At 46.2% G+C, this 11,171-nt stretch overlaps 2 protein-coding genes across 2 annotated transcripts in view; one reads left to right on the top strand and one right to left on the bottom strand.

Moving 5' to 3' along the window:
* The window catches only part of T265_08025 (hypothetical protein), a gene marked incomplete at both ends in the record, with an annotated part of 45,603 nt that extends 36,098 nt beyond the window's left edge, over nt 1-9,505 (bottom strand). Inside the window, 4 exons of the mRNA XM_009173712.1 lie at nt 967-1,196; nt 5,447-5,738; nt 8,955-9,297; nt 9,335-9,505. Of these exons, the coding sequence (XP_009171976.1) occupies nt 967-1,196; nt 5,447-5,738; nt 8,955-9,297; nt 9,335-9,505 (1,036 nt within the window). The remainder of the gene's footprint in view (nt 1-966; nt 1,197-5,446; nt 5,739-8,954; nt 9,298-9,334) is intronic.
* T265_08026 (hypothetical protein) lies at nt 7,618-7,830 on the top strand (the record flags this gene model as incomplete). Its single annotated transcript, XM_009173713.1, has 1 exon — nt 7,618-7,830. One exon carries the CDS (start codon nt 7,618-7,620, stop codon nt 7,828-7,830), a length of 213 nt encoding a protein of 70 aa, XP_009171977.1.
* Nucleotides 9,506-11,171: the final 1,666 nt, after the last annotated feature.

Raw genomic sequence — 11,171 nt, 5'->3', positions numbered from 1 at the left:
CAGGCCGGAATCCCGCTTGCTGCTCTCGAGTCAGCATCTCACGAGCCACCGTAAGGCGACGAAGCACAATTGACGCCAACAGTCTCGTTACAACTGGGGTCAAGCTGATCCCCCTGTGGTTACCACACTCACAACAGTTAACCTCACTCAACAATTTCAACGATTCCCTCTTGGAACAAGCGGCAGTAGAAACAACGTCCGGCTCGTCCTTTGATGTGTAAACAAATAGTAAATCTTCCCCCAGAACAGACGACCTGTGATCTCTTCTTCCACATAATTAGAGGGAGGACGTTTGAATATATACTAGGCATTACAGTAAAGAAGATATGAAAGCAAAATAGCGATCGGTAGTTTGGGACGAGCGATGCTGAAACACAAAGCAGTAGGAACTAATGTGCCACTAGTGCGTTTTATTTCAGCTAATCGTAGAACAAGCTAAAAAGTTAAACCGAAGCACCCGTTCTCCAATTTTGAGGTTACATTTCGATCCCATTCATCTCTTCAAACATGAGATGAAGTGAAACATGTTTCAGAAAGAAGGCCACCAATACGTCGACTGAAAGGATGAGCTCCCACAGCTTTGCCTGTTGCGGGTGAGTGGTCCTTCGTTCGCACGGGTTCGTTTATGGCCAGAAAACTATTTCATGCTGACGGGGCTTACGTCATGAGGAACTAGTGTAGCGTGAGATATCAATACGCGACCGTAAACTGCAAAGAAAAAAGGGTCACAGTAACCGAGTCCGGCGGTATTGTGGAAGTGGAAGTAAAGTTGTCTCGGCCTGAAATAAATTTGCGGACAAAGGGACACTGAGATACTGTCCACTGAAACGGAAGCAGGCGAAACTAGCACCCCACATTCCAGCCTAACAAATGGAATTCGTCAACGACAAAACGAAAAACGACAAAGACCAGAACGTACGTACCGAAACGGTTTTCTGTCAAAATACGGCAATCTATACAACTTACCCTCTTCCTTTCGAACTGAATCCGGAGTATGCTCGAATGATGGTGCCAACCAGCTGTGAACCTGATACGGGCTCGGAACACGCTCAAAAGGATGCTTGGACGCCCGGCGTTTCAACAAGGCCTCAAAGTTCCGTTTAAAACCAGGACTGAGTTGCTTAAGAAGGTCTACTAGGGAATGAGCCACATAAGCATGTGGTGTCGGGTGGGGATTGAATTCATTTTCCGTTGACCTACACAATGACAACAGAAAACAAGGTAGTAAAGGGGAGACACAATAGAGCGATATTTCACTAAGCTTCTTTTGCTCACAAGGTTCAGAAAATTAACTCATTGCCAACGGCAAGTGAAAATACAGAATAGGTATCAGCTAAGGTTGGCTTGCATACGTGTTCAAGGCACGTTGAGAATCCATCTCAAAGAAAGGTAGAATGTACTGGACGGATCCTCACCCCCAACGTGCTATGGGAACGGTCCAGCGGCACCCTTTTCTGATGTGATCAGTGGGCTGAAAATAACTCAGTGGATAAGATACCAGCTTAAGGACCGGAAGATCCGTGGTTCGAAACCAGCCTTAGCATCTCGACTGCTCCTGTCTAGGTCTGGGCAACCTGGCAGTATCCCAGCCCTCGTGTCCACTTCTGTTGACATGGCAGCTAGGCACGAAAAGGTACTACAGCTGAACGATTTCGTTTTTGCACAATCACTCCAATTCAAGGTTACCGTGCAACCAGACGTAGGCAGTTCACTTTATTGTGCGTGAAACCGTAAAGACACTTGGATATTCCTACGGCAGTGAAGCATCGGTGTTGAACACTGATGTCATGCTGTCGATGATGATGATGATGTTGCAATGACCCCGCGGACCACAATGGCTGTAAGCTAGTTCCACAAGACCCAACAACGACAGGAACTCCAGAGAGAAGCAATCAAACTGAAAGCAGCGAGACCCCATACTATGATGCATGCTCAGGATGATGCATCCTGAGCATAAAGTTGTGCTGTCTTCAGACGACCAGCAAATCCATATTTACAGAAGCAGCGATGCAACCTTCTCCCGAGGAAGGACGGGTTACAAAAAATCGGTCTGATAATCCGCATACTCCGATCGCCCAAAGGTTGACCGCGACGGCTGGTGAGTTAACCATTACGGTCTGGAAGCAAATAAGCTTTGTCATGAGCTCGATGCGGCCGTGCACGGTAGCATGAGAAGTGAGACATATGCTTTATTCCATGCGCTCTGGGACTGGGCCAAACCCCTGAAACCGAGAAGGTTGAACTATTGAGTCATCGGCTCCCGAATGGGTCCCGCAAGAAATCCCTACATCCTCCTACCGCTTTGTAGGTTAGACGTTTGAGTCAGAGGGTCAAGATGGAGTAACTTAAATGAACGCTTTTTCTCGGCCTGGGTAACCGGAAAATATCATTTGCTTGCAGTTTTGTCCACCGATATCTCCCCACACTCCCTTTCCACCCCACAAGCGAAAGTTGCCTAAACATTTGACTGTCCGTTGTCTGACCCATATGCCTGATTCAACCCACTGCCCATTAGCGATAAACAAAACCCACGAGATTCTTCCTACTTTCTAGGGGAATTCAGCTCCCATACTCTACGTCAAGCTGACGAACAGATAAATTTGCCCCACACCTCATACTCGCTTAAACGTTCAGCCGTAGCACCCTTCTGGTGCGTAACTGCCGTGCCATTTGAAGGAAGCACGAGGACTGGGACAATGCCAGGTTGCCCAAACCTACAGAGGGGAAGTCGAGAGGCAGAGGTTGGGTTCGGACCACGGACCTTTTGGTTAGAAAATTTGCGCTCTTGCCACTTGAGCCATCTCGCGCCCAGTGTGGGTTATACTCAGCTCCGTATCGCAAAACACTTCACTGAACAGGATTCCGAAGAATAGTCACTGAGCCGTTCGGTTATCAAGGTTAATCACGCTGAATGCCCCTCAATAACATAGTGTAGGCGTAGGTGCCCACGGACTGCAGTTTTGACGCTGAAGACACTTCCCAAAGAGATTTATCCCAGCTCATTCATCAGACAGGAAACACTGATACTGATATCCTCGACAGCGATATGAATACCAAAGTCCGTGTTTTGAGCTCCCGGGAAACATTTTTCGACATAAACACGACTAGTGTAAGCTAGCTGTCACCATGTACAAATCAACCGTGGATTCAACTGGACCACGTGGCTAATAGCCAACCTGGTGAAGAACCACAATTCGAGAGCGAGTTTTCTACTGAGTTTCAGCTTGGTTTTCATCGCGCCAAAGTGCCATTACACATGACAGTTCACGTTCCTTCAGGCAATCGCAGGTCAGCAAATAGCGTGCTGATCCACCATCTTCTAATGACCACTGAATATAGTCGAAAACGCTAATGAGTGGCGCTAGAAAAACCACACCAACAGGTAATGAGTACGATGGCTCGCACAAGTCCCTCAAACGTCGAAAAGCGCAAGGTGAAACCGAGAACTCTGGTGGACAATGAAAGCTCGAGTGATGAAGAAGGCCTTTGTCACCGGAAATAACTGTACCGTACACTAATTCATATTACCGATTGGCAAAAACAAGGCAGCTGTCGGCGGAACGATAAGTGAAGCTGCTTCACTAATGGGCCATACACTTCAATGAACGGTTTAACTGGCCTGCTGCCACACAAGTGAATGGGAGTGAATGGGATGTAAAACTTAATTGACCGTTACGGGAAAGTAAACCCGATCTATTTCTGACCGGACCGGACGGCATGTATTCAGTCATTTTCAAAGGTGAAGAATCCCCGGTTACCCACTTGACGAAATTTATTGCTGCCATGTGCGGTGAAGAGGAAACGTACGCTGAATGCGACACACAGAGTCACTTCCACCTTCAAAAAGGATACACGGAATATGTGTGAATACTGTCGTGGCATTAGCCTGGTACCCGTGGCTTCGAGGAAGCCCTGTGGTCTCATTCTTTGAAAGTTGGCTGAACACAGAGAACATTGTATCAGTAATGCTGAAGTACGCCGAACGTTTTGCAGAAGAAATAACCCGCTCACGAGAGATGAAAAGATCGCCATTCACAGATTGCACTGCTTTGGTTACGTGCTTCGTATACCAGTCGACCGACTTCCTCTGGAAGACCGTCTTCGCAAAAACGCACGCGGAAACGAGCCAGATGTCAAACTACAGAAGGGAAATATGGATGCAGAAAACTCAGCTGAACTAGTTATTGACTCCTCTGTTGGTGGAGACTCCGAGACGAGAGGCGTTAGTATTTAGAAATATTGACAGGCATGGCCCAGTCGCGCGATTAATAGCGCGTGTGACTTCAAGTTGTGGCCTGTAATACACAACTGCTCCTTCTGATCTCCAAGGTATGAAGTCCATTGTCACTACTTGATTCACGTGTCAATTATATCGGCCACTGCCTCCAACGCATAGCTATCCAGCTCTATCTCTCCAGATCATCAGCGAACGAAATGGTGACGGCTACTGTCACTGTATATGGACGTGCTTTCTACGGCTGGTGATGTTGTATAATATCATGATGAGTATACAATGACAGAGGAGTTTATAGTATGGGCATCTGTAACTTCACTAGAAAGTCCTCCCGGTCAGTCAGCTATAAACGACGTACCAAGGGTGATTTGATTCCAGCTGTTACAATTTCGGTCACCGGAAAATGAGGATACGTGGGAGATACAGTCAAACATTGGAGGTGATAGCATGATAAGTTCGCAGTGTATATTGCTCCAATGGACAGCTACTTGCTGAAGGCGATGCGCGAACACCACTGACTGCGCGATTGAGCCATGTATGCCAGTGTCATTAACCACTGATCAGCAATATCCCGGGGTCCCCATTCAGCTAAGTGACAGCCGTCAACCCAAATGAGTTTACTGATCAGTGTTCTCAAACTTTGTTGCCAGGTCATAGAGTGCTCATATTCCGGTCGCTTTAATTCAGCACAGCAAACAGAACTATGTGAGGCAGATAGTCCTCTGGCATGCGAAGTACAATTCTAAACAGCGACAAATGGGAGTTTGGCTGGACATCTCCCGACAGTGAAGTAGTGCCAGTTTCGTTGCCTCCGTTCCAACTTTTACCTGGATGCAAGGTTCTCCTCAGATAATTCCCTTTGGTAAATGGTGTGTCATGGTGTGTGGCTACAATAATCCATCCGTAAAGGTCACTGCCCTTGAAAGGTAGCAGTTACACTTCATTCCGGATTTAGTGCAAAATAACTCTTCAAAGGGAACTAATACTGCAGGAAGGGAGGCAAGTTTCATTTTCCTCAGCGTCATCCCTTCAGTGAGATCAATATAACGGCTTAAAATGCTAAGACCGACGACTAAGGAAATGGAAGATGGGCGATCAGATTAGCCGTCAAACAAAAGTATTCAGGGTGAAAAAGGAACACAGGGAACATGCTCATCAGATTATACGGGAAGCGTTAAGGCCCAGAAGTTATGTGAAAACCGGCTAACTTACATATTGACAAAAAAGCCTCTAGGACATGCCGTAATGTGGTAACGCTTGTCCTCTAGTGTATGGAAGAAAATGTATATCAGATCTCCAAGAAGCCGTCGGGGAGGAGGTGGCGGATTCCAATTGCTATAGTTGAGTTGACGTACGCATCGTATAGGTTTGCCTTCATGCTCAAGGGGATGTAATGGACACAGCGGAAGATCATGGGGTCCATTATTACAAAACCCGGGAAGAATATGCTCTGGAGGAGTGAATTCCATACGGGAATCTATGCGGGACTGGACACTCTTCCGATCTGCGCAATAAAAAATAAAAACATGTTGGGAGAGTTGGCAGTTACTTCCGAATTCGACAAATTGCAAGAGTGGCGACAAAAAGGCAGCCAATAAACCATACCGGAATACGCCACAAGCACTGACTCTATCGCTTGCGAAGCCCACTAAACACGAACGAAGCGCTAAGTAATCCGGTAACATGCAGCCACGGGGATCGGTTACGTGTCACGCACGGTAGCATCTCCAAATACGTACAAGCAAGCGCGGTATGCCTGTGACTCTCAGACACTGTTCTCCAAGATTCGGTCTTTAGAATTAGCGTAGGCCAGCATGGCATCTACTACACGGGGCGGGCAATAAAGCATCTGCGTGCCATGCGGGAATACAAGGTGGACCAAACTAAAATCGATCGTCTGGCTGAGTCCAGTGACAAACTGATCGGGCTGACGCACACTTGGTGTTTGTGTACGTGAATGCGAATGTGTGTGTGCGAAAAATAATAAAAACCACATGAAAAGGGGAAAGTCACAAGACGAATTAGCGCATGGTAGAAAAACCGACAGAAACAACGACTGTCTGGTGTTAGTGACTTCTGGTCTAGTGTTCACTTATTAAAAGCAAAGCTCAGGAGAAATATCTTGGTTTTTTCAGAGACATCGTTACGAACCGTTCAACTGAGTCAGGATTGGGGGACGCGATAGAGGAAAAAGAATGAAGAAAGCCATCACAAGTAGCACACCTGCACGTGCAGGCGTGAGCTGAAAACAAGGCCACTGAGCTCTCGATACCATGGAGGCCGATTTGCCACAAGTCAGTTACTTGAATCACATTTACAAGAGAACGGAGATGCCCGTGATATAGGAAATGGTCTTGGTCCACAATAGACTCTACAAGTAACCGTACTGTTACGGAATAAACTGCTGGACCGGAACGTGACTTAGAGGAGCACGAGACTGCTTGACAGACGAACATCCGAGCATCAGCTTGACACTCTTATGTCTGTTCGAATGTTTTGGACTGGGTGACCAAGAGACAATAAGAAATTGGATGGTTTTGGTCACGAAGGGGTAAAATGATGCAATCGGTATTAGGATTATAGTTCGACCAGTCCCGATCAAAACCATCATGAGTTGGTGTAACCAACTAAAAGGACAGTGGTCCTCAACTGAGGCGAGGCAGCCAATCAGCTGACTCATGGTATCGATACGCTAATTAGCACAATTTGAGTGATTGGATAAAAGCTTTGCCCTCGCAAGTAGGATAATGGAGGCCAGACAAACTCTGGCTTGAACGGCAACCAAAATGTGGCGTACCACTGACATCATCATCCCGGAAACCCCATTACAAGATATAACTAACGTTCCTCACAAAAGGTCAGTCACGCATACGGGACTTGCCCCCAGCCGTTGATGATACACGACTTTCGAGGTAACTGACTGGCCTCTCCCTTAGGTTGGCGAAAGTCTTGGAGTCCCACTTACCAAAAATGATAAAAGCTTAGTAGCAGTTATCTACTGTCCACCCGATAAATTGCAGACAAGGATAAAAAAATTCTAGCAACCCACCGATACACATCCAACATGGGACACAAACACACACACAGGTTTTCTTGAACTTCTTTCCTTGATTTGAGACTGCTTGAAAAACTAGGGATCTAAGCCTACAATTAAGCAAGTGCGACCCACCTCTTAACTACAGCGACCGATCAAGGAGTTAGCAAGGTACCAACAAACCACCTCTAGAAACTTTGGCTTCTGCATATACACAAAGCTAGAGGTTCCGCAAATCATGGTTCGCGGAGTGGGAGTCCCCTAGACAAGGAGTGTGATACTTTGTCCCGGAAAATGAGGATCCTCATTGACACTAACTCACTTATAAAGTCGTTTGCATTCAAGTTGGATGGTCAACTGGTCCAATGTGGACGGACGCACACCTTGCAAACAGGACCAACTAAGCATATCCGTGGTCGTCTGGGGAGAATACAACGCCCCAAGGAACAACTGTAAATTACTGGCTCGCAAAGACAAGAGCGATTGGCAAGCTTCAACGGTTACTCGTTCTACGATAAACCTCAAACCGTTGCACAAACTCGTCAGCCGACAGGTCAAGTAGATCTTACTCCTTTTCAAGAATAAGGGAACACGAATATTATAGACTACCAACTTTTTGCTGAGACAATTAGTCAACCTTCTTCCCCTACAGTAAAGACTGTTTTTAACGACTTGATGTCCAAGCTTGTCCTCATCGAAAGCGATCCGAGAAACTCCCCGTTCAGAATGTCCCCTGGTAATGACATCGAAACCACATTACTCCAACACATGACAAGCGGCGTGGCTGAGTTTTCTTAGCAAGTCTTTCGACAAATAGCATCCAAGCTGAACCTACGAGGGTAGCAGACTATGCAACTGCCTGACTTTAGGTCGATCACCCTTCTCCCAGTGGAATCAAGCACTACATACCACCGAGTGCACATGTGAAATAAATGTCAGACACAAGTTCAGGCAAAAGGTAATCTCACACAAATATTTTGCTGACAAAGGACAGCTGGTGGAAAGATCTTGATGAGGGCGCAGAGAATGGTGTCAACTTAGTTGACTTATGATGAGGTGCAAAACAAAACCCTACGAAAGAAACTCGCTGTGTGCGGGATGCAAGAAGTTCCTTCAGTGGATCCGGTGCTTTTTAGACCAACAAAAGACAACTGTCTGGGCAACCAGGATCTTGTCAGAATATATTCTGGTACAGTTGTGAGGCAGCCACATGTACACATATCGGCCCTCGTTTTGCAGCATCATGCAAGCTCAGGGAAAACCACCCCTAATGCCAGCCTCACCAACTTTGAGAGCGCAAGCCGCTCCTCTCCTACGCCCCGAAAGATGTAGATGACGGCTTCTGCCCTAGGAGCTTAGCATGCATGTATGCGAACCATACATATACACCAATTGTGGTTCTAGGCCTAAAATTATGGTTAGATGCGGATGCCTCGGAAAAAGATCCGAGTCCTTAATTATCTGTAGACCAGTTTTTCACGCGCATCCGTTAAGTAAACTCGACTCATTTCCTCCACCTGAAGATCGAAGAATAAGGGCAAGTTTTCGTCATCCAACAACTATTTACGGTTCGCCTGGAGAACTTCGACGAACCGTAACAATGATCTTCAGTAGGACTGGAGCGACTATTCTGTCCAGGAGTTCGGATGGTAATTTGGTTTCTGCGGGAATGTGGCGGTTACTTACCGAGATCTCCGGTAATTGTGTTCACGAATGTGAGCGACATCTGTTCACGACCTGCGTAGGCATCACAAGGCTCAACAGAGTACAGAAGATCATGCACGTGTCGAACGTGATTCTTGGCTTCACGCACGCTGTAACGTTCTAAACAGCATTTGAGAACCAAAGGCCGGTTACCTTCAACTACTCTAATCTCGGCACCATCGCTTAGGCCCTCAACTGACTTCAGTTCCGCAAACATATCTAGTGTTTGACCATTAAGCACAAGTGAGAAGCAGGTGCAGCTGCAGGTTTCTTCACGGTCCATAAGGACGCGGTGGATTTCCTGAACTAGCTCAAACGAGCTAACCTGAAAGAATATGAATTTTCATCAAACAACGCTATACCTGTAATTCGAATGGTTCAGAATGTGACGGAATAATCTTGATCGTGAAGGGTACATCCTCAATTGCTTCTGGATCTTGTTTCTCAGAAACCCCATCCCGAACATCTGTCGTTACGGCAGCATTCGACAAACTGGACCCAGAATTTTGTGCTTCTTCATTCAATTCCGTCATTATAAGCAATAGACCAGAGATAAAAGAGATGTGCACAGTTGATTCACCCAAAAGCCACACCCAAACAGGTGATTGGTTCGAAAAGGGTCACTTGACGGTACCAAAGAGCGTCACGTGGACAGTGAGCAGCCCAACGGTGACAGGCCCGCTAGATCGACTTGGCCATTAACCAATAGACAACCGAGGTCTGATGGAGTGTTGGGTTAGTTGTTTGAATGTGGGATTGAAAGCCCCGGTTCAAATCCAGACTCTGTTGCTCCAGTTGTTTCCAGTTTATTAGTCTCAGCAAAGGAGGTATATTTTTCTCCGAGTAACATTGTGCTGATTTCATTCAGTATTCGGAAGAGATTGGTACACCACCGAAAGCGGCAGGAGGCTGGAGTGTCACAACAACACCTTGTCAGTTGTGCCAGCAGTCATTCCCAGCACATATGTGAGAGCAGTTGTACGTTGTTTCTAACCAGGCTGGTGAGTACATCAGATTTTATGTATACGGCCCACTTTATTTGACCACGTCTGAAGTTAAAGTATTTGTAATTACTGCCAACGCTATCAGGAAAATTACCGTAAGAGACTAACTAAGGAAACTCAAAAGTATGTCAACTTAACAATGGCAAGCAAAAAAAAGCATGGTCTATTTACAATCGCTTGTGTCCCTTGCTGAAGTATGCCCTAAAATATTTTAAACTACTTATTAGCAATTCTTCGCCCAAGTTACACTTTTTTCCCACAATGAGCACTTGGCTTCTTCCAAAAATGGATTAGGCTTTATTCTGACTTGAGAGCGCGCCCTTCTTGTTCCTGGAACGAGCGAACCAATCAGAATGCAGACTTGTATGTGAGCCCGATGCCCGGAGTGCGTGCGAAAGGGACCTTGAAGACTGGATAATGCGCCAATGGTATTGGTACGATTTCGGATATGTGCTAAATAGGCTCACTTGTGCTACACAAATAACCGGTATCCAAAAGACGGAATGAAAGTTCATCCTGAACGGTGAAATGGACAATATTTGTGTTTTGGATAATTCTGATGACAGAAATATATTAAAGGATTCATGGATTGATACACAGGATCGAAACGATTTCCCAAGCGCCCCGGGTTGGGTTTGTTCTTGTCGTTCAGCGGCTTCCGTTTACCTGGTAGGCACAAGCAAATGAGGGTATCGAATTTTCCTCGCGGGAAAGTTGGCTTACCAGCATGAGGCTCGACTGGAAGTGCGTCTAATAGTTCTTTGAACTATATATATNATATATATATATATATATGCAGCGCGGACAACTGTCGCGAGGTTTTCCGGGAACCAAATACCAGAAAGAAAATTCATGCCTAATCAAGGTGTGAGCTCTGAGCTCGGAAACCTCATAATTATGTACCGGCAGTATGTTAGTTGGCTAACAGTGAGCAACCTTTTGATCAAACTTTGTTTTACTATTAAGCCCCTTCAGAGACCAAAACATGCCCGAGGAAGGAGACCGGGTATCGCGTGACCCGTTTCCTAGTCCACGCATTTAAAGCCGACATCATTTTCGTAACAGTTCTCTGGATATTTTCAATGAGTAGACTGCCTGATCGGCATAATCAAGAGCGATCTGACGTAAGCCCCTTAGAATACCATGCGAGTAATATGGGGAAGGTGCGACGGATTTGTTGAACGCCGGATGCCCA

This window comes from Opisthorchis viverrini (genome assembly GCF_000715545.1).
Source record: "Opisthorchis viverrini unplaced genomic scaffold opera_v5_197, whole genome shotgun sequence".
Lineage (NCBI taxonomy): Eukaryota > Metazoa > Platyhelminthes > Trematoda > Opisthorchiida > Opisthorchiidae > Opisthorchis > Opisthorchis viverrini.
Note: the sequence above shows the minus strand (reverse complement) of the source record. Positions and strands in the feature narration are given on the sequence as shown.